The sequence below is a fragment of the Hyla sarda genome, chromosome 2 (genome assembly GCF_029499605.1).
Source record: "Hyla sarda isolate aHylSar1 chromosome 2, aHylSar1.hap1, whole genome shotgun sequence".
Classification (NCBI taxonomy): Eukaryota; Metazoa; Chordata; class Amphibia; order Anura; family Hylidae; genus Hyla; species Hyla sarda.
The window spans coordinates 223,518,307-223,545,080 of NC_079190.1; the positions used below are offsets into that span (position 1 = coordinate 223,518,307).

The 26,774-nt window shown below is 41.5% G+C and overlaps 1 protein-coding gene across 7 annotated transcripts in view; it reads left to right on the forward strand.

Annotated features, from left to right (window-relative positions):
* AUTS2 (activator of transcription and developmental regulator AUTS2) overlaps positions 1-26,774 on the forward strand; it is a 1,469,010-nt gene that overhangs the window by 318,501 nt on the left and 1,123,735 nt on the right. For all 7 annotated transcript variants that reach the window (XM_056556468.1, XM_056556464.1, XM_056556466.1 and 4 more), the window contains exon 2: positions 13,325-13,552. In XM_056556468.1, the coding sequence (XP_056412443.1) occupies positions 13,325-13,552 (228 nt within the window). The remainder of the gene's footprint in view (positions 1-13,324; positions 13,553-26,774) is intronic.

Consider the following 26,774-nt stretch of genomic DNA (forward strand, 5'->3'; position numbering starts at 1 on the left):
AAATCATTAAGCTTACATATCTGGAGACATCTTATCTCCTATCCAAAGGATAGGGGATAAGATGTCTGTGTCTGCCCCCTCCCATAGACTTGCATTGAGGGGGCAGAGCGTGATGCCACAAGGGGGCGGAGTCGTGACATCACTATACTCCAGCCCCGTAGTCGTGACCCTCCAGACACAAAGCGATCATCGCTCGGTGCAGCAGACACAGGTTGGGTGCTGCATGAGAGATTGCAGGATAGGGGATAGGGCTAAGATGTCTTAGGGCCAGAGTACCCCTTTAATTATGAGTCTTAAGATCTTGGTGCAACAAAGTACACTTCTTTTGAGTAGTTGTGCAATTCTAGAAATTTTTCCTTCAATACCTTAGAGAGTCTGGCGGCAAAATGGTTAATTACTTAAAGGGGTCTTTTTATAGCAAGTAAAGGCATATAACTAGGAAATGATGTAAATTGTTGATTATTGGGGCACTAATGCTTGAATGAAAAGTACTCCATCTGACAGTGTCATGGTCAAATAGCTGTATGAATTGTAAGGTTTTTCACTTCAATGCAACAGAGCTTTACTTCAAGGCTGTGCAGAAAAATTCTCACAATTGATAAGCATAGGTTTCACCAGCAATCCTAATCCTAAGGAATTCTACTTCACTCTTACCTTTTTTGGAGGCTTGGACCATTCTAAAAGGATAGGACATAATAGTCACCGTAAGAAACAATTGACATAAAGACATAGGAATTCACACGGCAACACCAAGGCAAGAGATAGACACTCGAAGGTGTATGCCAAGGTCTGGGAAGGTTCAAAACCAGCAGAAGCGAAGTCAGGAAGTCAAGCAAAGATTAACCAGAAAACAGAACTAAGAAACAGCTTTGAAAATAAAATGAAAAAGATGTGGCTATATTTCCAATCCAAGCTGGGGGACAAACAAAAATAGCAGGGGCATTCAGTAGAGAGTTAATGCCCTTATTTGTTGTGCGCTTATTCCATTGGGACTTGAAAGAATTGCACAATGCAAAACAGTGTTCGCTTTCTATTGAATGCACCTGCAATGTTTTTATTCCCCCCGCTGCTTGCATTGGAAATATGGCCAAATCTATTTAATTGGAGAATGACATTTTTTCAACTTCTCTGTAAATGTTATGGACAAATTGCTAGTTTATGGAGTTGAGCACAACTGAGAAGGTGGCATCAGTGCAGAGCAATCTGCTGCATGGACTGTACCCGTATTGAGCTTTGCCGATATTGGGTTTGTTTCTACCAGCATAAAAGTAGTTCCAACAATGCATTTGGCTATTTTGGATTGTTTTCAATAAAACAAATTAAGCTATTACTTATGTCTTGCAATGGGTCATAGTATTAGGTATCCTAATTACTTAGTTATTGTATAACTACTATTTGACTTGGGTTGGCTAAGAAAAGTTTCACATCACATGTGCTGCTACAGGAGCACAATAGTAGCAAACAAGGTACAGATGTCGCCAGCCTCATATTGTTCCTCAGCTCATTTAGAGATTTTACTGCACTCTTGAAGTTGAGATACTGTAAGTTATCCTAACTTGATGCAGAAAGCAAGGTTCAACATTACTTGCCTATTGCTGGCTTTATCTTGATGCCTGGTGCATCAGGATATCCCAACACAACACACTGTTATGTCAGGGTAACCTTATCAAGATAACTTGGCTACATCTGTATGTCAATCTCAAGGATCAAGTAGCGGTCCGACTTTAATTTATAGAATATCTGACTGCCATTATGAATTCATACAAGCTGGGGTTTCTCATATTTGTACAATATTCTAGCATGTTATCCACATTGATATATACTGTATATACTCTAGGTCATTGCATTTTATACATTATCTACTTTGATTTGTTTCATTGTCACTTGCCATTATATTTAAATACTGTGTTATGTCTGGCATTTTACCTTAATTAAACTTTTGGTACACTTTATTGTTGACCTGTGCTTTTGTTTGTTAATTCCCTACCACACAATTTTGCAATTTTTTTTTATAAAGTGTGTATGTGTGACTTCTATGCTTTTTATGTATGGCGTATGTCTACCTTATTGTAGGATTATAAGTGTTTTGTGTGTATAAACCCTTAAGCTTACAACATTTGCCTTTCATTATATGCAAATGTGTGGTGTAAATGGTGAGATACATTGGGTGACTGTTGTGTTGATAATTAGGCTTATATATCCACCTAAATCCCGGTTTATGTCTTCAGGTCACAGCTCCAAAAACTCGACAGTCCCTTTAAAGTGACACTGTGTTGAACTTGCCTTTAGGGATAAATTATTGCCAGGGGGATTTATTTGCCTGCTTAGAATATCTTAACGAAGAATCTTGGCTTGCAATGCTGAGAAGCAGTAATATGTTATAGTAAGCCTTGGTAGAGACTCTTCGAGTGGCTTAGAGGTCCTCTTCAGAACAGGCAAGGACAGGAGAGTCAACAGGATATCTAAGGTCAATAAATATTACACAGTGTCCCAAATAGGTAATTTTCCATTATGCAAAAACTACAGACTTTGGTAACTGGACAACCAAAATAATCCAAACGCAGCAAGAATGAGACATTAGTAGAAGTGACTAGCACTACTGGTGCAGAAAGCTTCTAATAATGAACATGTGAGACAGTCAGTTATTATATATTGGAGATCTGCTGCATTGTGCATTTGAATTAGCCTGAGATATCAAATTATGTTAGTGCCATTTAACAGCTTCAATAATGATATTCTAGTGGCTTTTCACTTTATGTGAAATGACTCAGAGTGACAGATACTTAATCTTTGGTTCAGTAATAAAAGGCATTCATCTCTAGGTTACATGCAGCTTCATTGACAATCACACTCTCTGGTATCTAGAGATTTGTGTCGCTTTCATGAAGTAATCTATTATGTTGATCCATGACTATAATACCAATCTATTTAAATCCCGACCAGAGGTGAATGCAGAGCAGCTGATAGGGGTTAAATACCTTAAATGAGATATGCTTAATGCAGACAATTTTGTTTCTTTAGCTACCGTATATCTGTCTATTATATTAAGCCGTTATCTCAGACCCAGTGGCATATTTACCAACAAGGCTCAGGCCTAGGGCTGCAGTTTAAGGGGGAGGGAGGGGGGGGGCAACATAAATGCTCTCACAATACACCACTGCTTGCACTGATACTCAGCAGGATGATCTGAGCCATGTAGCGGTGTAAACTGCTTCTGAGCCAGCAGAGAGTGCTCTCAATAACTGTAAGCCCACTCCCGGTCGTCTCCTTAGCAGAGACACTCCCCACCACTCTATTATTTTGCTGCTGTGCCTATCTCTGGGAGCCTGGTCACACTCCCACAGACTAGTCCCCGGCCAACCCCACTGTAGCCTTTTTCCCATGGTACCGTCTCTTCTCCCAGGGTTCCAGTGACTTGATATTACTGCAGTCTGTATTTACTGATATGACATAATGGTACATTGTAGGTCTATATGGTACTATGTATTAGAGGAATCTCACTTAGAGGACTACTTTCCATTCACCTAAATAATGAACTTTAGATTATTACTTTATCAATATATATAATCTGAAAAAATTCCTCAGTGCTTTAAATTGTCATTGTTCACATTGGTTTCAGTCTCTACTGAGACTGGAACATAAATTCCACTTGAACCTACCAGCATGTTTTTGGAGCATGGGCGTAAACTGAAGTACCCAGTAAAGACCCAGTATGTATTTGCCACATTGGGAGAACACCATAGTACTAAGAGGAGGCCCCCGCAAACACTCGGTGAACATACCAAAATCCTTGCAGATGGTTGTCTTTTGATGTATTCAAATTTAGGAACTTAACACTCAAAGGCAATGGTACCAACCAATAAAGAAAAACAAATTGATCCAGCACTTAAAGAACTTGAAGCTATATTGATATATCCTCTTTAAAAACAGCATGGCACAACTCCCCAACTTCACAAAGTATGACACATCTTGATGCATTTTGAGCGCATGCATCTTTAGACAAAGAGCGCATGTGCTCGAAACACAGCAATATGTGTCAGACTTTCTGAAGTTGAGGAATTGTGCTATCCTGTTTTTAAAGAATATATATCAATAAAGCTGCAAGTTCTTTAAGTGCTGGATCAATTTGTTTTTCTTCATTGTTTGGACACGGAGAGTCTGGGTGTGGATCCGTGCACGAGACACGGCAGGTGAGCTGGACTTTACCTTTCCCTAAATGGTACCAACCACCATTATTCCTTATATAAGTCTGAGGTTAAAACTCTGAATATGTGACTATACCACAATCCTCATTTTCCTGGCTTTTGTTTGGTTGCCATCCATTGACCCTACAATAACTCAAAATAGCAGAACGTGCTGTAATAGGAACAAAGGCATAATATGAGCAATTTTGCATGATTCTTGGTGTACATAAAATATTAAGGTCCTCTTAAAATCTATGCTTGAGTACTGCATGAAACAAAAAGAAAAAAACAATTATTTGTTAAATACCATACTTTCCTCTTTGCCATTCATATTTTTAATCCTAAAAGCATAATAGTTTTTTGCCTCTGTACTATCATATGTCATGCCATTTTGCTTAACGCTACACTATGAAGACTGCTAAGGATATAAAGTGCTATTCAAGAGGGCATTGTAAACCTTATATCCTTGGCCAGTGCAACTGAAAATTTCTAACTCATTGTAAACTCTCTCAACAAAAGAGATGCCATATTTAATTTAGATCAAAGAAACCAAACATAGAGTGTATCCATTTACAAGGAAATGTTGATTCCATTTATGCAATGTGGATGCAATGTTTTGGCTTGATACAATTTAACTAGATGAAACCAAAGGAATTTCAAGTATGGTCTTTCCCGCACTTGTCTTTTGATAGTCTTGTAGCACAGGGTTAAGAAGCCTATTCTTCCCCTAGAGCAAGTAAACAGCATGCTGAGATTATCTGTGTGACGGATGAAATATGTCTTACACCCTCAGGTGCACAAAGCATAAAAACTGAATAAAATGGATTGTTAGAGTTGCCTATCTAAGACATGGTGTATGTATGGTTTACCTAAATTTGTTTCCGCTTACTCAAAACTGTTTAATAGTGATTTGTGAAGTGAATATTAGTGCATGAGATTACAGAACAGCTCGCAGGATTGTGAGAAAAACAATTCAAAACCCACGTTTGACTGCACAATCCCTCCAGAAAGACACTGGAGTTGTGGTACACTATTCCACTATAAAGAGATACTTGTACAAATATGGTCTTCGTAGAAGAGTCATCAGAAGAAAACCTCTTCTACGTCCTCACCACAAAAATCAGCGTTTGAACTTTGCAAATGAACATATAGACAAGCCTGATGCATTTTGGAAACAAGTTCTATGGACCGAAGAGGTTAAAATTGAACTTTTTGGCCGGAATGAGCAAAGGTACGTTTGGGGAAGAAGGGGAACAGAATTTAATAAAAAGAACCTGTGTCCAGCTGTTAAGCATGGGGTGGATCAATCATGCTTTGGGGTTGTATTGCAGCCAGTGGCACATGGAACATCTCACGAGTAGAAGGAAAAATGGATTCAATAAAATTTTGGATGCTAGCTTGATGCCATCTGTGAAAAAGCTGACGTTAAAGGGAGGATGGCTTCTACAAATGGATAATGATCCTAAACACACCTCGAAATCCAAGGGGGATTACATCAAGAGGTGTAAACTGAAGGTTTTGCCATGGCCTTCACAATCTCCTGACCTCAACATAATTGTAAATCAATGGATAGACCTTGAAAGAGCAGTGCGTGACAGACAACCCAGAAATCTCAAAGAACTGAAGACTTTTGTAAAGAAGAATGGGAAAAGATACCTCAAACAAGAATTGAAAGACTCTTGGCTGGCTACAAAAAGCGTTTATAAGTTGTGATACTTGCCAAAGGGGGAAGTACAAGATATTAACTCTGCAGGGTGCCCAAACTTTTGCAGACACCATTTTTTAGTTTTCTGTTATTTTGAAAGTGTAAATGATGGAAATAAAATCTAACTTTTGTTGACATATTATAAGAATGTCTAATCTGTAATTTGATGCCTTTTGGAGAATTTACAATCTTTCCTTGGCTTCTTTATGCACTTTAATACAAATTTTTACCTGGGGTGTCAAAACTTTTGATCCTCACTGTATAATCATATGGCGAGCATTTGGCCATACACTCCAAACAAAGAAAAGCATCATAAGTCATAACATCTCAGTGAGATGACCACAAATTAAAATGATCCAATAAAAGGCAGATATAGCCCAAAAATGTTTTTCTAGGTAACACTGTAGTTGTCAATAAGCTATCTGCCCATCTATGGTGGCCTTCGAGTAAATGTTCCTATTTAAAAAACTTAATACAACTAAAATTATGTACCGATTTATATCTTAATACATTTCTATAGTCTTCATAGCTCTGAGTTTTGATTGTTTGGAGTCTAAGTGTTTCTAGAAATCATAGGGAGACGCGTGTTGGTAGCTGCTCTGAAAGGACTCCCTAGACTTAAAGTGCTGCTATGCAGAGATTATGGCCACCTAGGGAGTGAAGTGAAGCTACTGCGCACTACTGCTGGCAATATCCAGAGAGATGTTAGGGTCTAAACACTCAAAACTTTTGACTTTAACTTATGTTCTATTAAGAGATGTAGAAATCTTAGTAAGGGTACGTTCACACATACAGGATCCTGTGCAGATTTGATGCGCTGGATTTGTAACTTCCGATTAGAAGCTGTGCTCAGTCATTTAGTTTACATTGAAATCTGCAGTAGAAAATCCTGTGCATCAAATCCTGTGCATCAAATCTGCGTACGTGTGAACGTACCCTTACACAGGTCTAACCATTAAATGTACTGTATATATAGCCAGTGCTATCTCAGGACCAAAGAGAGTTATTACCCTGTTGCTCTCACATTGCTTTATTGCTTTATCCTGGCTTGATGTGAATAGATTTGCTGAGCGGTAGCATCTCACTGGACTCGGAATGTGTGCCACTGCCCCGCTGCTCAGACGTGCAATATTTTATGCACAGAGGAGACACAGAATGTTCTGCCCAAGAACAATTTTATATGATGCTACATAAGCAAACAAATCATAGCTTGGTTTCCTACTGGATCCATAGAGCCTCCCTTGTGCTAAAACATACAGTGAATGTTCACTATTAAACAAATAGTTTTAAATCCTACTTGGTCCAAAATTCCTTGCTGGTAATTTTTTTTTCGAAATCTTTAATAGTCGGAGATCAATTTTTACCATTCTGGCTGCCTAAACCCACCACTAGGTGGAGCTTAAGAGCTCACTGCATATTGTGTTATCATTGAGTTCAATATATAGAAACGTAGTAAGCTCGTAAGCTTGTCTAGTAGGGCTTTAAAGCAGACAGAACTTTATCTTTTAAAGGGGTACTCTGCCCCTAGACATCTTAGCCCTGTCCAAAGTATAAGGGAAAAAGATGTCTGATCGCGGGGGTCCCGCCGCTGGAGACCCCCAGACATCCAGCGCACAGAGCAAACTTTGCTCCATGCCAGATGACTGTCGATGTAGGGTGGAAGCTCGTGACGTCACAACCATGCCCCATTTGTGATGTCATGACCACGCCCATCAATGCAAGTTTATGGGAGGGGGCATAACGTCCATCATGCCCCCTCCCATAGACTTGCATTGAGGGAGCGTGGCCGTGACGTCACAAGCCCCCGGCACTGCAGCCGACGCTCTAAATGAAGGCCGGGTGCAGCAGGGAGATCATGGGGGTCCCCAGCGGTGGGACCCCTGGGATCAGACATCTTATCCCCTATCATTGTATAGGGGATAAGATGTCTAGGGGCAGAGTACCCCTTTAAGTTTCTATCTATGCAAGGAAGATGGAACTCTGACTGCCATAAAGGTATTAACATTTATTCAGTGCAGAATGATGGACCTGGAAATGGTCTGGTTTTAAAAGGTGGAGATTCACTTTCAGGTTTATTTTCTCTGGGGTCCAAATTTCACATTTGAAAAGCAAAATACAAATGTGAGGAACACAACGAGAATATGTTTGTTCTCTATCTGACAATTCTATGGCCTTCCGATGTTTATCTGTTCAGCAGCAGCCTATTTAATTGTAGAGTACAGATGTAAGAAGGAAACTGAAGCAATATTGACACTGTTTCAGATGGTATTAGGGTAGATTTAATTCTGTGTAATTTTGCGATAAATCTTGTCTGCAATCCTCTTATTGTTCCCTTATCATGTCCTTATTGATTTTACTTTTGGAATGAGTACATGCTGTTAAATAAATGTAACCATTAACCATAGCCCTCTAGACAGCTCGATGCTTCACTCCAAGAGAACAAAACATTAAGTATCCCTGTGCACATGAGCTTATTTAAAGCTTTAAAATGAAAACAGATTGCATGCGCATCCCAGCACAATGGAGAATGTCTGAATCAACCTAGAAGTCAACAATCACTTATTTACTGCATGTACAGATAGTGTGCTCAAAAACCAAGCCTATTCATAAAAGAGTCCAGAAATGAATAAGCAAGGCTGGGGTGTAAGACATGGATATCTTTGAGAAGCAGGTTTGTTTCCTGAGCTACGAATTGTGGTCCTTGGTGACATTCCAAGTATGTTATTAAAATACCAGAAATAGTAAATTTGTAATATAATAATATAGTAGAGTAAATTATTTTAGCCTTTCAGTTTATACCTATATATGTGCAATGAACATTGTATGTGTAAAATAATATAGCTATTAACGGGAGCAGATTATAACATTAGCACATGGGGCAATTGCCTTCGAGCCCCCACCACTTGGAAGCCTTTATCATCCTCTGGATATGCCATTATTTTTAGATTGGAGGGGTCCAAGTCAATCTTCTTCACCGGGAACGGCTTTGTATTTTTAGTAATAGTAGTGCCTGGTATTGCAGCAGAGTCCCATTGATTTGAATAGAACAAAGCTGAGGTGAACTGTAAATTAGACTCAGACACTGCTAAGAGTAAAAAGCAGTAACACTATGGGTTCTTTAATTGTCTGAAGTGAAGCTGAGAACCGCACCTTTATCAATCTAAAATTTGAAGCCTATCCTTGGAATCACTTATCAACTATAAAGAACCATATTAAAATAACTATATTAAGTGAAACATTTGCACTACTTATTATAAAAGCATGGCACTGTATGATACTGGCACTTATTGACAGTTACTTATTTAGCACGGTATGGTGGTACTATTTATACACTATTGGGCTAGAATTATTTGAGAGTTCTTTTTTTAATGTCCATCCTACCCAAAAGAGAATGGGGCACCCAGACCACAATCGACCATTGACTGTTAAGATTCTTACTATGGCATATTGTGCTGGCAAATGGTTACATTTCATTCATCATAATGAATCAGGAATCAGGATGGAGTAAAATTTTCAACACTTTTACACTATAACGAGAGCCCTGTGACCGATTGTAAAATAATTGAAACAGGGTATATATTTCAAAGTTGCACACTCTTCAGATTCCTGGGCTTTAAAAGGGTACTCCCCTGGAAAACCTTTTTTTTTTTTTTTTTTTTAAATCAACTGGTGCCAGAAAGTTAAACAGATTTGTAAATTACTTCTATTTAAAATTTTTAACCCTTTCAGTACTTATCAGCTGCTGTATGCTCCACAGGAAGTTCTTTTCTTTTTGAATTTCTTTTGAATTTCCTTTCTGTCTGACCACAATGCTCTCTGTTGACACCTCTATCCATATTACGAACTGTCAGGAGCAGGAGAGGTTTTCTATGGGGATTTGCTCCTACTCTGGACAGTTCCTAAAATGGACAGAGGTCTCAGCAGAGAGCACTGTGGTCGGCCAGAAAGGAAATTCTGAAACATACAGCAGCTGATAAGTACTGGAAGGGTTAACATAACTTAAATAGAAGTCATTTACAAATCTGTTTAACTTTCTGGCATCAGTTTATTAAAAAAAAATCCAGTGGAGTACCCCTTTAACAGTGTGAATTCTTGTAAGTTTTTGAAGAATTTTACTGGTTTAACTTTATTTAGCTTGACTTACCTTTCTGTTATCCCTGAAGAAGTTGAAACATTGGGTCGGATTTAACCTCTTACGGACTAAGGACCTATGATTACGTCCTTGGACCCGCTCCCGTGATATAACGTGGGGTCCCACGGTGACCCCGCATCGTATCACGGCGGGCTTGGCGTCATAGTGAAGCCGGGACCCGCCGCTAATAGCGCGCGGCACCGATCGCAGTGCAGCGCGCTATTAACCCTTTAGCCACGCGCTCAAAGCTGAGCCACTCGGCTAAAAGGGAAAGTAAAAAGTGCCGGTTAGCTCAGGGAGCTGTTCGGGGTCGCCGCGGTATAATCGCGGCATCCCGAACAGCTGTACTACAGGAGGAAGGTCTTTTACCTTCCTTCCTGCAGTCCGATCGCTGATTGAATTCTTCAAGTCTGAGATCCAGGCTTGAGCAATCAATCGCCGAAAACACTGATCATTGAATCCCTATGGAGATGCATTGAACACTGTTAAAGATCAGTAAATGCAATGTTATAGCCCCCTATGGGGGCTATAATATTGCAAAAGAAAAGTGTAAAAAAATCATTAACCCTTTGAATTATCCCTTCCCCTAATAAAAGTTTGATTTACCCGGCATTTCCAATAATAAAAAAACCAGTGTAAATAAAAACAAAAATAAACATGTGATATCACCGCGTGTGGAAATGTCCGAATTAAAAAAATATACCGCTAATTAAACCGCACTGTCAATGGCGTACGCGCAAAAATATTCCAAAGTCCAAAATAGCGTATTTTTGGTCACTTTTTATATCATGAAAAGATGAATAAAAAGCGATCAAAAAGTCAGATCAATGCAAAAATGGTACCGACAAAAACTTCAGATCACGGCGCAAAAAATGAACCCTCACAGCACCCTGAACACTGAAAAATAAAAAAGTTATAGGGGTCAGAATATGACAATTTTAAACGTATACATTTTCCTGCATGTAGTTATGATTTTTTTCTGAAGTAATACAAAATCAAACCTATACAAGCAGGGTATCATTTTAACCATATGGACATACAGAATAAAGATAAAGTGTCATTTATACCGAAAAATTTACTACGTAGAAACGGAAGCCCCCAAATTTACAAAATGGCTGTATTTTTTCAATTTTGTCGCACAATGATTTTTTTCCCATTTCGCCGTAGATTTTTGTGTAAAATGACTGATATCATTACAACGTAAAATTGTTGGTGCAAAAAATAAGCCATAATACAGATTTTTAGGTCAAAAATTTTAAGAATTATGATTTTTTAAAGGTAAGGAGGAAAAAACGAAAGAGCAAAAACCGGAAAAAGGCCCGGTCCTTAAGGGGTTAAGGTGTGCAAGCTTTCCAGAGTATTTTACATTTTAACTCACTATCAATATGGTAGTTTTGTGAGTATTTGGAGTTTAAATAAAGGGGTATTTGCATTGATCCTATTGTGGTCTACACTATGGTGTTTGTCATTTACATTCAGATCAAGAGGAAGGACTCATTTGTGGATATAGCCGATGTGAATTCCAACTAGTTTAGGCGTGATCTGTACAGCAACCAAGCAGGGATCCATAAGGAGGAGGAATATGCAAGTAATATCTATGTAAATTTACTAAAACATGGAATGATTCTTTGGATCTCCTTTTTAGGAGAAACAGAGAGATAAGACTGGTTGGTACATGATCTCTGGACTGGATCATTTGTTTCTATGTTCGAGCTTTTAATTTAAGGAATAGCTCAGATTATCAATTTCATTTAATGTGTGGATTTATTTAGCTTGAGCTGTCTAGTAAGCTTCAATATTGCATGAGTTTTGGCTACCAAGATAGAACACATGCCATCTTGCCTGGGACTAAATACAATTGTTTACGTTTTTATGATGTTCTGTACTAGCTGTAACAAATGGTAATTCGTCTTTTCTCCAAAGCATGCACTGAGCTTTTCTTTCTTATTTGCAATTATAATGGCCATTTATTAGTCTTGGGGTTGCTGTAGATTAATAAAAAGGAACATATTGTTAAATATTCATATGAAGAGCGATAATGGAACCTTTTTTCCCTATGTGTGGATCTGTTTGAAAACTATTTCCTTGTCGAAGCATTCTCCAAATTACATGTTACCGCCAGCCCCACTGATCTGATCTGACAACCCCTTTCAATTCCTGTTTCTCAAGCCTCTTGGTTTAGTTCCCAAATCTGCTTTCTGCCCGGAACCAGAGTGTCTAATGCATTCATCCAATTATGCTCCAAGCATTTTAGCTGTTTGATTTTCAAGGCAAGGTCTATGTAGTATATCAGCATGTTATTGTTTAGTGTACAATACTATCTAGAATGTCAGCCGAAAGAGGTTTTGACACTGAAGGGCCCTAGAGATTAAAGTTTGTAAAACGTGTGGAAAACTGTTTCAGCAATTCTTGGCTTTTAAACATTTAGCAGCTCGGGTCTTTATGTCATTCTTTTTTAAAAACATTTTAAGAATGAAGACAGATCGAGCGCTCTAATGCAAATATTTAACATGAGTTATATCTTAAATAAAGTGCAAGACCAAAACTTTAGAGATGTATGGTGTCAGCAATTACAATAAAAAAAACTGTATTTCAGCAAAGAAAATGTATTTAATATCCTTTAGATTTTTTTTTTTTATGTTACTGTATAAGTTTTTTTGCCTAAATTTGTATGGGCTATAGCATAATGTCTCCTTCCCCTAAGATCCCCTTAACAACACTGCCAACCTTACGTCTTAGAGAGATGTCTGGATAAAATACATAATCTTAAAGGGGTTCTCCATCGCTAGACAGATGTCTGATCGCTGGGGTCCAGCCATGGAACCCCCGCAATCTCCGTGCAAGCACCCGGCGTTCTGAACATTATGTTCAGAATGCTGGGTTTGGGTGGCTGTGGTCATCATGTCACCTCATACCCCCTTCATTTATGTCTACTGGAGGGGGCCTGACAGCCGCTGGGACTCCCCGCAATCAGACATTTATCCCCTATCCTTTGGATAGGGGATAAGATGTCTAGCAACAGAGTACCCCTTTAAGCTTTTGTCCCAATATATATCCAGGCCCCCTACTACAATGTATCTTTTAACTTGCTCTCATGCTATGATCTAGAAATTCTAAGATATGCAGTATAATAAATCTATTAAATTATGATGTAGAAACACTACTAAATATTTGATGCACTACATAAAAGTATATCAGTCATCTGATTGGTGGGCATCACAAAAACCTACATTGCTATAATGTAACTTTTTTTTTTATAAGTTATATCCACTTCTCATCTTGCTTTATGTTTTCTTTCTGCAGAAAGATGGAACCTTAATGCCAGATGAACGTGAAGCCAAGCAGCAGGCCCCTCTTAGTAAAAAGAAGCGGGACATTTTGAGCAATGGGCTGTCTTTCAAGCCCCAAAAGAACAATAAACCCCAAAAGAACAATAAATATAGCCACCACTATGGCTCAGATCGGGAAAATGATCGCAACCTTTGCCAACAACAATATGGAAAGAAAAGGTATCAGAAGAAGCAGAAGCAGGTAGGGTGTGATTTTACGTGAAATACTCTGTGGTGTTCGTTTCCCAGGAAGATTGTGTCTTATTTGTGCTGTTTATATCTGAACTACATGGTTCTAACAACACCCTATGACCTAGTTTATGCACCTGAGGCAACAAAGGGCTTTTCATGATTAGCCGAGTGCAGCTTTATTAGCCTCTTACTGAGACACAGCTGTCTATATAACATGCTCTATCGTTATACAGTTGCCGCCTGAAACCCAGCTCTATTTAGTCAATCAATTTAGAAGGTACTGACTGGCTGGTTGAGGTCACTTGTTCCCTGCATGAATGACACTATTAACTTTAAGACACTTCTGTAAGATTCTGCTAGTCAGGGGCTCATTTCCTAAATCATTTCATTGGCATAAGGTGCCTAAGGGCTACTGAAGTGTGAAATACTCAGAATCTGCCATAATTATTTTACTATTAGCTGTATACACTTTATCATATATAGGAGCTAAATACTCTAATGTTTGCTGGAGGCTGATGCACGTTCTGCAGCATGTTCTTACTTTATTCTGAATTAGGACATAAGAAACACTAGTATGTTGTAATTTAGAATGTATTGTCAATTACATAAATATTTTTGCTTCTGCATTATGCAGAAAAAAGATAAAGTATATGCCTTGGGCAATTTTTTAAGGGACTCGTCTCAGCACCGGGTAGGGATTTACCTTGCTTGGGAATCCTGATTTTTATCTGACATTGACATTAAAACATTTTCAAACTTTGCCAGTTTTATAATTTACCTTATTACAAAAAAAATCAGATATAGTGACTGGGAAACGATGCTGTTGTACACATAAGATCAGATTTAATATGAGATTCTACTTTTTGGTTAACCGTTAAAGGGGTTATCCAACATAAGTTGACCTTACTAATTACCTGCCAGACGGTAAAAGACCTTCTTACCAAGGATCCGTACTTGCATTGGTGGTAAATGGCCTTGTCTTTTGTCCCCCATAATGCAGCTGGCTTGTCTGTGGAAATTCATTATTTCCTGTTTCTGTGCCCTCCCTAAGACTACAATCCCCAGGATCCCTTGTTTCAGGGTGGGAGGTGACTTATCTTCCTCACACACGTAAACTAACTCACTCATTTCAGAACAGCTAGGTTCTATTCCATGCATGCTGTGTTGAAACTACAATTTCCTGCAGCCCTTTGGAGGATGATCTATCTCCCACCCATTGAAGCTCAGACATGCTTCCTTTCAACACCTTATTAGTGATGCATTTGCTCAGGCCGCACTACAACCAAGGAAAGGCCCGAGACAACACTCATTGTGTATGCTGCTAAAAAAAAAAAAGAATATCCAGGGCAAAGATCACAAAAGAATTGTGAGACCAGCCATCAGACACAGCTATAAACACTTTATTATGAACAACACTAACTTTATATCCCCTGCAGCACATTAAATAAAAATTCCTTTAATTTAACCCCTTAAGGACGCAGGGCATAAACATACGTCCCCATTTCCGAGTCCTTGAGGACTCAGGATGTACAGGTACGCCCTGCGTTTCTCCGCTCCCTGCCGCTCACCGGGCAGGGACCGGAGCGGGATGCCTGCTGAAATCATTCAAAAGGCATCCCCTGACAATGCCTGGTGGGGTCCTGCGATCGCCGCAAATCACCAATTAATTCGCCATTCACCGTACGGGATCATTGACATTATATTTTGATATTTCGGACATTTACGCAAAATTTTCAACTTTTTTTTTACACTTTTTATGTCCCCATAGGGGACTATCTATAGCAATCCCCGGCTGCTGCTAGCAGCTGCAACCTGCCGTGTATGACGCGAGCACCCTTCCGATGCTCGCGGTCATACACAGGACGTAAATGTACGTCCTGGTGCGGGAAGTCCCACCAAACCAGGACGTACATTTACGTCCGTGATCGTTAAGGGGTTAAACAGGAGAATCGCAACTATTGTCAGAAGTGACACGGGCGATAGTAGTGCAGGTACTACTTCTTCCATCATGGAACAGTGTGTTCCATGCTGGGAGTAGTAGTACTACCTAAAAAATTTAAAGGAAAAAAAAAGTGAAACACACACACACACACATTACATTTTTATTATTGTCGGCTAAATTTTTTGTGCCCTGCCCGCCAACATAAATTGATCCCTGTTTAAAAATTTATAAAAATTTAAAGATACATTTTGTTAAATACAATTTTTTCCATCACTGCTGTATCATATTTAATGTATATTTTTAAATCGTAAGCTACGAAATGTAATTAAAAAAGGTATCTTCATCACTTTTTGGATCGCTAAAGTTCATATTTTCTCTGTTATTGCCAGCGGCTGGGGAGGCTACATTAGTGCTTGAACTACTACACTCGCTGCGATCTCTCTATTAATGCCGGTACAATAGCTCCCAGCATGGAGCAGAGTATACTCCATGTTGGGAACAGTCTGTTCCATGCTGGGAGTAGTAGTACTACCTAAATATATGTAAAAAAAAATTTGAAACGCCCACACACTTTATTAAACACATTATTAAAATAAATTACTAATAAAAATTTGCTGAAAAATTATTCAGATCAAATAGATTTTTTTTTTTATTCAGCAAATCGGCCTAATATTTCAAAAATTCGCTCATCTCTAAAAATAAGCTTCCACAATAGTGACAGAACCTTTTTGAAAAATGCCATATATTTTTTTCTTCTTTACCTAACTTTTGGTGGTGGAGGTATAATTTCCAACTTCACTTATGATGACCAGTGTGTCATTATGTGCAAAGGCACAGTAAGGTTGCTACCTTGCTACAGATGGCTGCATCACATGCTCCTACATAACAGTCCATAGTATGTATACCTATTACACTGGGTTCTGACGGTGTAGTAAGTGATCCTGGTAAAGTTAAAGGAGAAAGCCAGCAAAAAAAAATGTTGTCCATTATGCTCGGTCTGCCGGAATAAAACTAATAAACTTAAACTAACCTTCTGCCGCTCTCTCAATACTGCAGATATCTCTTTCCCATCCTCAGACCCAAGTCTTCTTACAGCTTTTGGTGCCCAACACGTCACACTGTGCTAATTGTCAGCCACAGTGATGTCCCACCTTGGCTAATGATAGGCTAATGATAGGAGTGTCAGTGTCATGTAGAGGTCCCGAACACCAAGAAGATAGCCGGGTCCATTACATGACACTGCTGCTCTGCCTATCAATGACCGAGTTGGGACATCGCTGCGGCTGGCTATGGCTTAGAACAGTGTGATGTTTTGGGGACCAAAAGCTGGAAGAAGACTGGGGCTGGAGGACAGGAGAGCGATGTCAGCGGCAGCTGTGAAGCGTCGGGAGGTAAGTTAAAGTTTTTTTTTTTTTATTGATTTTAGATGAATGGAAAAAAAATGGGTGTGAAATTTGGATTTCTGGTGGTATAGACCAAAAATATTCTGTACTATTTTAGCAAAACCAGTATGCTTGACTATACTTTGATGCTATCATGGCAATTTTCAACAGCTTGGACAGAGTTAGATATATTTTATGAAAACCTCTTAAGATGTTAATATGAAAGGTTTATTTTTGGGCATTTTAAACCTTAGAAAATCTGGTCTATTATTAGATTACAGTTTGAAGCTTCTGACTTTACGTCTCCTGCCGGTAATGCAAGAACTGTTTTGTGAGCCAGTCAAGTTTGTTCTAAGATTGAGTCAGAATCTAAAAAAGTAATTTCCTAAGGCGCTGCTTTAATTGCATAACTCACTATATAAAACAAAATTATATACTATTTAGATAAAACATGCTCCTTGATCGTTTTATGCAAATCTTTCTGGCATATGAACAGGTAGTATAATGTATTCATCAGCTTAACCCAAAGCTCTGACACCTCTTAGATCTGGGCGCTCTCATCTGTACGATAATTAAAGCTTAGACTTTAGTAGCAGTGTGAACATTTTCCAACCCTTCATTTTCATTTCAGCTGTTAACAAATATATTTATTAAATGTCTGAGAATTGTAGAACAGCCAATAATTAAGCACTACATTGTACACCAGCATTTGGAAGTTATTAAAAGAAACGCTTTAAAGTAAATGAGCTATACGTCCTAATTCACTGTTAAATGCAATTAGTGGAATTAACTTTCACAGAGAAGTAATAGGGGAAGGAAAGTGTTCTGCATGCTGTGCTTTACGTCTCATATTAACTTCATTTTGGAATAACTAATTTTTAATACACTTTACGCAGGCCAGGTTCACACACAGAAAAATTGGTGATGCATTTTATTTGACAGATTTTAGTCCATAATGAGCAAAAACATTTGCACATTTTTTGCAACCAGTTTGTTGTGGATGGTAGGCATAAATTTGTACATAAAATACTGCCATTCTCTGTAAGGGAATTTTTTTTTATGTCCCCTACCAATTAACAGTACCTGATCTATAAGTGTCCTGAAGTATGTGTCTCATTGGAGTACCATCTAATGTCTGTGCATTAAATAGACATCTAATTCATCTCAAAAGTCCCAATGTAATGCAGCATTTCCCCTGTAGTGGTGCTGCAGAGGTATTGAACTTTTTCCTTGGAAGATTACAAATGAGAACTGGAGGCCCCAGCAGAAGGACATGCTGGAATTACTGTAGGTTATATGTTGTAGAACCCGTCTATGAAATAGAGACTGACAATATTAGGGAACTACATCTCTAATGGCTGTGTTCACCAAGATACAAATATATACAGCCAGCACCACTGCAGTTAATCTCACACTTCACAAACTTTAATCAAAATATGAATAGCTCCAAACAGGTAGAGATAGTAAGGTGGCGCTACACGCTGAAAACAGACGGCATACATTGTAACTTCACACAAAGAGATAGTTAGCGGAGCGCTCACTATTTCAGGTTACAGGCACATCAATTCGAATCTGTTCATCCACGGAACCTAGTCGGTCCTAGCAGGGAGGCGGCGGATGACTCCAGGAGAAGCCCTGATGTCTGAGCTCCCCCCGGAGTCATCTGCCGCCTCCCTGCTAGGATCGACTAGGTTCCGTGGATGAACAGATTCAAATTGATGAGCCTGTTACCTGAAACGGCGAGCGCTACGCTAACTATCTCTTTGTGTGAAGTTACATCTCTAATGGCCCCTTCATCTAAATTGCTGGTGATGTCTGCAGACATCTTTACCATGGCCTTTGAACTGTTGGTCACCTGTACTTCACTATAGCAACTTTGCATGCAACAGGACTAAGACTATGTGATCTAAACTTTTGCACTGAGATCACATGCATTTTAGCCTTAAAGGGGTTATCCACCATAAGGTGATTTTAGTACGTACCTGGCAGACAGTAATGGACATGCTTAGGAAGGATCTGCGCTTGTCTTGGGGATAAATGGCTATGTCAAGAGATTACCATAACACTCTGGCTAGCTTTTTGTGTATTTCCTGTTTGACTTTTCTTTTTTGACTATAAATCCCACAATTTCATTTTCCTCCCTCCCACACATCAGCCACCCCACCCATTGAAACCTAAATGAGCTGCATCCATTCAAAAGACCTGTGGTTTTCAATCAGGGTGCCTACAGCTGTTGCATTGGTTGCAGATTAATCTCTCTCCCACCAAGCGATCCCTCCTCCCATTGAAGCAGACAGGCTCCCTATCATCAGCTGACTAGTCAGTCAGGTCTCGGCCGCATTGCCACCTGGGAAAAATCAGAGACAACAGTCATCTTGTATTCTGTTAAAAATAAATATTGGGGTGAAAATCACATAAGAATTGTGAGAAAACTGTCACACAAGGTACAGACACTATATTATGAACTACACTAACTTTACAGCCCCTGTAGCATAGCCAAATAAAAAAGTCAGAGGTATACCTCAGGAGGATTCTTGATATAAATAGTTAGGCTATTTCATTCTATATATTTTTGTGGTATACTGATGTATTCCAGCCAAACAAAAGCCAAAAGGACACTCTTTTTGCCCCAATTTAGTTATGGAAGCTTATGGACATATTTAGAATACTTGTCAGGAGATATACATTCCTGATATACACACTAAACATATGGCACAAATTCAGTGAGAACCCAGCCATATTTGCATTTCATAATTAAGTTTTAAAACCGGCAGAGCACTCAGATTGTATGCATATTCATATGGGCTACAACTTAAAAAATACTATTACTATGTTCTATCTAGAGTTGAAGGAAACCTGAAAAAAATGCAGTCCAAAATCTGCATGAATCAGAGTAGACTAACATAAGGCTTAATGGACAAAGATTCAGTACAACTTGTTAGTTATTCATGTAAGTCTCTGCTCATTCCTGGTAAATTAGTCAAATAGATGGTTCTGCTCAATCATTGCTGTCACGATTCGGCAGGCTGGATGTGGATCCTCTGTGCCAGAGAGGGATAGGCGGGGACCGTGCTAGTGGACCGGTTCTAAGCTGCTACTGGTTTTCACCAGAGCCCGCCGCAAAGCGGGATGGTCTTGCAGCGGCGGTAGCAACCAGGTCGTATCCACTAGCAACGGCTCAACCTCTCTGACTGCTGAAGATAGGCGCGGTACAAGGGAGTAGACAAGAGCAAGGTCGGACGTAGCAGAAGGTCGGGGCTGGCAGCAAGAATCGTAGTCAATAAGGCAATAGCAGGAGGTCAAGTACACAGTAAGGACAAACACAGTAACGCTTTCACTAGGCACTAAGGCAACAAGATCCGGCAGGGCAGTGCAGGGGCAGTGATCAGATATAGCCAGGGAGCAGGTGGAAGCCAATTAAGCTAATTAGGCCAGGCACCAATCATTGGTGCACTGGCCCTTTAAGTCTCAGAGAGCTGGCGCGCGCGCGCCCTAGAGAGCGGAGCCGCGCGCGCCAGCACATGACAGCAGGGGACCGGGACGGGTAAGTGACTTGGGATGCGATTCGCGAGCGGGCGCGTCCCGCTATGCGAATCGCATCCCCGCCAGCAATGTCAGTGCAGCGCTCCCGGTCAGCGGGTCTGACCGGGGCGCTGCAGGGAGAGAAACGCCGCGAGCGCTTCGGGGAGGAGCAGGGACCCGGAGCGCTCAGCGTAACAGTACCCCCCCCCTTAGGTCTCCCCCTCTTTTTGTCGGGAAGTCGCTCCACCTGGGACAAGGACATTGGGAGCGATTGTAGAGACTCCTTCTGGGGGACAGTGAAGTCCTGGGCAGACCGGTCAGAAGGAGTGGGAAAGGGGAGGGAGGGCAGAGGGTGAGGCTTGGCACAGTCCTGATAGGCCTTGGGGAGACCAGGCACCGGAGGGGACACTGAGGCCCGACAGACGGGGCTGGGAGCAGGCGTGAGGCATTTCTTGCGGCAAGCAGGACCCCAATTCTCGATCTCCCCGGTGGTCCAGTCAAGGGTGGGAGAATGGTGCTGGAGCCATGGCAGACCGAGAAGGACTTCAGATGTGCAGCCGGGCAGAACCAAGAATTCAATCTTTTCGAGATGTGGTCCAATGCTCATAAGCAGAGGCACTGTGCGAAAACGCACAGTGCAGTTCAACTTGACTCCGTTGACTGAAGCAATGTAGAGCGGCTTGATGAGACGGATCACCGGGATGCAGTAGCTGTCAAGCAAAGAGGCCAGAATTAAATTTCCAGAGGATCCAGAGTCCAAGACGGCCACGGCAGAGAAGGAGGAGTCAGCAGAAGGAGAAATCCGTACGGGCACAGTGAGACATGGAGAAGCAGACTCCGTACCCAGAGACGCCAGACCCACATGAGCAGGTTGCGTGCGTGCGTTTTCCAGACGAGGAGGACGAATCGGGCAATCCACCAAGAAATGTTCGGTACTAGCGCAGTACAGACATAGATTCTTATCCCTACGGCGAGACCTCTCTTCAATAGTCAGGTGAGACCGATCTACTTGCATAGGCTCCTCGGCGGGAGGCACAGGGGTAGACTGCAAGGGATACCGTGAGAGAGGTGCCCAGGGATTAAGGTCTTTTTCCTGGCGGAGTTCCTGGTGTCTTTCCGAAAAACGCATGTCAATGCGGGTGGCCAAATGGATAAGTTCATGCAGACTGGCAGGAATCTCTCGTGCGGCCAGCACATCTTTGATGTTACTGGATAGGCCTTTTTTAAAGGTCGCGCAGAGAGCCTCGTTGTTCCAAGATAATTCGGAAGCGAGAGTACGAAATCGGATGGCGTACTCGCCTACTGAAGAATTACCCTGAACCAGGTTCAGCAGGGCAGTCTCGGCAGAAGAAGCTCGGGCTGGTTCCTCGAAGACACTGCGAACCTCAGAGAAGAAGGAGTGTACAGTGGCGGTGACAGGGTCATCGCAGCCCCAGAGCGGTGTGGCCCAAGCCAAAGCCTTTCCAGACAGGAGACTAACCACGAAAGCCACCTTCGACCGTTCAGTAGGAAATTGGTCCGACAACATCTCCAAATGTAGGGAACATTGTGACAGGAAACCTCGGCAGAGTCTAGAGTCCCCATCAAATTTGTCCGGCAGGGACAAGCGGAGGCTAGGAGCGGCCACTCGCTGCGGAAGAGGTGCAGGAGCCGGCGGAGGAGATGGTTGTTGCTGCTGTAGCTGTGACTGAAATTGCTGTAGCTGTGACTGAAGCTGCTGTAGCTGCGACTGAAGTTGCTGTGTCATGGTGGTCAAGTACGACAGCTGGTGCTCTTGTTGGGCGATCTGTCGAGCTTGCTGGGCGACCAGCGTAGTGAGGTCAGAGGCAACTGGCAGGGGAACCTCAGCGGGATCCATGGCCGGATCTACTGTCACGATTCGGCAGGCTGGATGTGGATCCTCTGTGCCATAGAGGGATAGGCGGGGACCGTGCTAGTGGACCTGTTCTAAGCTGCTACTGGTTTTCACCAGAGCCCGCCGCAAAGCGGGATGGTCTTGCAGCGGCGGCAGCAACCAGGTCGTATCCACTAGCAACGGCTCAACCTCTCTGACTGCTGAAGATAGGCGCGGTACAAGGGAGTAGACAAGAGCAAGGTCGGACGTAGCAGAAGGTCGGGGCTGGCAGCAAGAATCGTAGTCAATAAGGCAATAGCAGGAGGTCAAGTACACAGTAAGGACAAACACAGTAACGCTTTCACTAGGCACTAAGGCAACAAGATCCGGCAGGGGAGTGCAGGGGCAGTGATCAGATATAGCCAGGGAGCAGGTGGAAGCCAATTAAGCTAATTGGGCCAGGCACCAATCATTGGTGCACTGGCCCTTTAAGTCTCAGAGAGCTGGCGCGCGCGCCCTAGAGAGCGGAGCCGCGCGCGCCAGCACATGACAGCAGGGGACCGGGACGGGTAAGTGACTTGGGATGCGATTCGCGAGCGGGCGCGTCCCGCTATGCGAATCGCATCCCCGCCAGCAATGTCAGTGCAGCGCTCCCGGTCAGCGGGTCTGACCGGGGCGCTGCAGGGAGAGAAACGCCGCGAGCGCTTCGGGGAGGAGCAGGGACCCGGAGCGCTCAGCGTAACAATTGCCAGCTATCTGTGTATGTGTGCACATAGAGACAGCTGTCAGTAACCACCCACTTGACTTCTTAGCCCAGAATGAGCAAAGATTAACAGGAATAACTTAAAAGTTATACAGAATTTTTCCCCCCACAAAATTAGTTTTCAATCTACTCAACTCAATCTGCAAATATGCCACCATAGAGAATATGGACAGAGGTTGTCTTCGATCTGTATGTCCTACTCAACCATGTTTTGCTATAAGTTGGGATTAGGCATCCTATTTGTCCACAACAGTGTGCAAAAAGCCCTTCTACATTATGATGGTCTTCCCTTTGAAGGGAAAATGACAGCTGGTTCACCCACACTAAACCCAATACACCAGTTTAGTGTGTGATACCCATTGTATTCGCCTCTGTTGCCTTCAGCTGGCTTTGCACAATTGAGACTGGACCTAGCATTCCGGGTATACTTGGTCCCACCTCCATTGCGCAAAGTCGACTATAAGCAATGCAGGCTGATACCGGTAAGTGATGCCTCGCTGAAATCAAATTCACCCGCTCTAGAACCCTGTGTATTAAGTTTAGCGTGCGTGTACCAGTTGTCAATTTCGCTTTCAATTTTATCCTTTGAAGGTTAAACACTTCTTTTTGCCTGAGTTCTTCGTGAATGTAATGCTGGTGTAATATTTTCACAATGATAGCCATCAATGAATGTCTTAAAGGGGTACTCCTGTGGAAAACTTTTTTTTTTTTTTTAATCAACTGGTGCCAGAAAGTTAAACTGATTTGTAAATTACTTCTATTAAAAAATCTTAATCCTTCCAATACATTTTATGGGCTGTATACTACAGTAAAGGCTTTTCTGTTTGGATTTCTCTGATGTCACGACCACTGTACTCTGCTGTCCATTTTAGGAACTGTCCAGAGCAGCATATGTTTGCTATCGGGATTTTCTCCTGCTCTGGGCAGTTTCAAAAATGGACAGCAGAGGTCGGCAGAGAGCACTGTGGTCGTGACATCAGAGAAATCCAAAAGGAAAAGCATTTCTTCTGTTGTATATAGTGCCTAAAAAGTACTGGAAGGATTAAGATTTTTTTAATAGAAGTAATTTACAAATCTGTTTACATTTCTGGCACCAGTTGATTTAAAAAAAGAAAAGTTTTCCATGGAAGTACCCCTTTAAGGAGTATCAGTATTAAATTTTGAAGGGTCCATCATTGTGAATAGTGTACAGACCAAGCCAACCTTTGGTATAAGACAAGGCTAGTCAATCCTATCAATCATTTGGCTTTGTCCTGTCAATTAATGCTGAGGCATGGGCTACAATGAATGATGTAATGTAACATTGACCATGGACTGAGCTAAGGTCAACCTCCAGAGGCATGTTGACAGATGGGGCTGACTGTCTATGGCCTGTGTGATCCCAGGAGGAGCTGACAGCGTCGGTGACAAGGGATTTACAATGTGCTATTTACAGTTTGGCTTTGCACTGTTTCATGGAAGCTAGAGTGTTTTTTAACAGCTGCTTTCATTACACTTTTTAAGGAGCCGCTAATTGAAATAGAAGTTGTGGGTGGGCTCTGTTCAAAAGAATAGCTATAGATAGATACACGTGAAGCAGCCTGACAGCTGTACAGGCTCAGCAGCCCGCGCCAGCATCAAATGAGTTACTGTAACAGTGTTACTGACAGTCGGTGGCGTAACATAAAAAGAATGAATTGCTAATTGATTGCTAAGCTGTACATATTGTTTTCTTCTAGAAGAGACAACTGTGGGTATTGTAAAATACATAATTGGGCACGACACTGCAGACTCACATCCCGTGTATTAGGAATAATGCACGGCTGATTATGTTAAGGACAGTATTCTGTAAGGTTCAGGTAATTGAAAGTTAATTTACCATTGAATAATGCAGTGCTTATCCTGTTACACAAAAAAAGTCTGTTTATTTTCTACAAGTGGCATAATGTTTTAATCTTTCGTAGATCTTCTCTGAGGAAAATAAATCTGTTTAAACCCTGTATAATTTTCCAGCTAACAGAAAAACATCTGCTCCACTCTATAAAAGAGAATTCACAGCTCACTACATTCAGAAAAAAAGCGGTTTCCTTTGTTAGGACTACAGTAGATTCCATTCATACGCGCATACATTCATTTTAAGTAGCAGTTGGACCCTGCCTATTGCAGTATGAGTTATATTTTTGGAAATAATTCAGGTAATTTTACTTCATTATACTATTTTTATGGCTTGAAAAGAAGCAATTGAAAAAGGAATATACCACCCAGGCAGCTTCTGCTTAGTGAGAGCAGAAGGGTAGCACTTCAAACGGTAATGTGCGGGGCTACCATATCTTCGAATTCAAATTCAAAATACCGTATTTTTCGCCGTATAAGACGCACTTTTTCTTCCCCAAAACGGCGAATACACACACCTATACGGCGAATACACACACCTATCGCGGCGGTCCCTGCGGCCATCGACGGCCGGGACTCGCGGCTAATACAGGACATCACAGATCGAGGTGATGCCCTGTATTAACACTTCAGACGCGACGATCAAAGCTGACCGCCGCGTCTGAAGGGAAAGTGACACTAACCCAGCTGCTCAGTCAGGCTGTTCGGGACTGCCGCGGTGAAATCGCGGCATCCCGAACAGCTTACAGGACACCGGGAGGGAACTTACCTGCCACCTCTGTGTCTACTCCGTGCTGGGATCCCCTTCATGGCCGGTGCTCTCCTTTGACGTCATCAAGTCATCACTGTCATCCAATAGGAGCGGCGTGCGTAGCGACATGATGACGGCGATGTGATAACGGAGAGAGTGGATACCGGGGAAGAAGACGTCCGGCGTATTGGGGACACCACAGGGACGCATTGACAGCGATGGAGCGACATCCAGGGCAGCGGTGACGGGTCCGGAGCGGCGGGGATACATGAGTACTACCTCCCATCCAGTGGTCTTCAACCTGCGGACCTCCAGATGCTGCAAAACTACAACTCCCAGCATGCCCGGACAGCCAACGGCTGTCCGGGCATGCTGGGAGTTGTAGTTTTGCAACATCTGGAAGTCCGCAGGTTGAAGATCACTGTTGGGTTCAGAATCTTTTCTTTCTAGATTTTGCACCTTTAAAATAGGGTGCGTCTTATATGCCGGTGCGTCCTATAGGGCGAAAAATACGGTAATAGACCCCAAAATAAAAGCTCCGATAACAAAAAATATATGATAAATATGAATCAAGTTTTATTATTGTTATGTATCAAAAAATCTAAATATAAAATATGACTGGGGATACACTCATAGAGAGAGATTTAGCAAAACCTGTCTGAAGGAAAAGTTGCTGAGTTGCCCATAGCAACCAATCAGATCCTTTCTTTCATTTTTTAGAGACCTTTTAAAAAAAATAAAAGGAGTAATCTGATTGGTTGCTATGGGCAACTCAGCAACTTTTCCTCTGGACAGGTTTTGATAAATATTTTCCATAGACTGTACAGGCAACCATTTACATCATGACAGGTACAAATCAGTAGATCCAAGGTGTTGGAAAGAGAGCAGAAATAAAAGGTGGCAAATTATTGGTACCTAGAATGGTAACCACACAATATGGGAAAAAATATTTTTTTTTTTACTCACAAACACCCCAGCAAACATAAATGAGAGAATGTAACCTGGCACAATGTCCAGCCAACAAACATTTCATTTCGCTTGTCTTGCTTCGTCAGGGCTGACAAAACGTAATTGGTATCACTATGTGTCAATTGTATAAACTATTAAGACATTACACTTCTGATCCCACACGGTCAATAGTGTAAACTAGGATTCAAGTCCAGGGG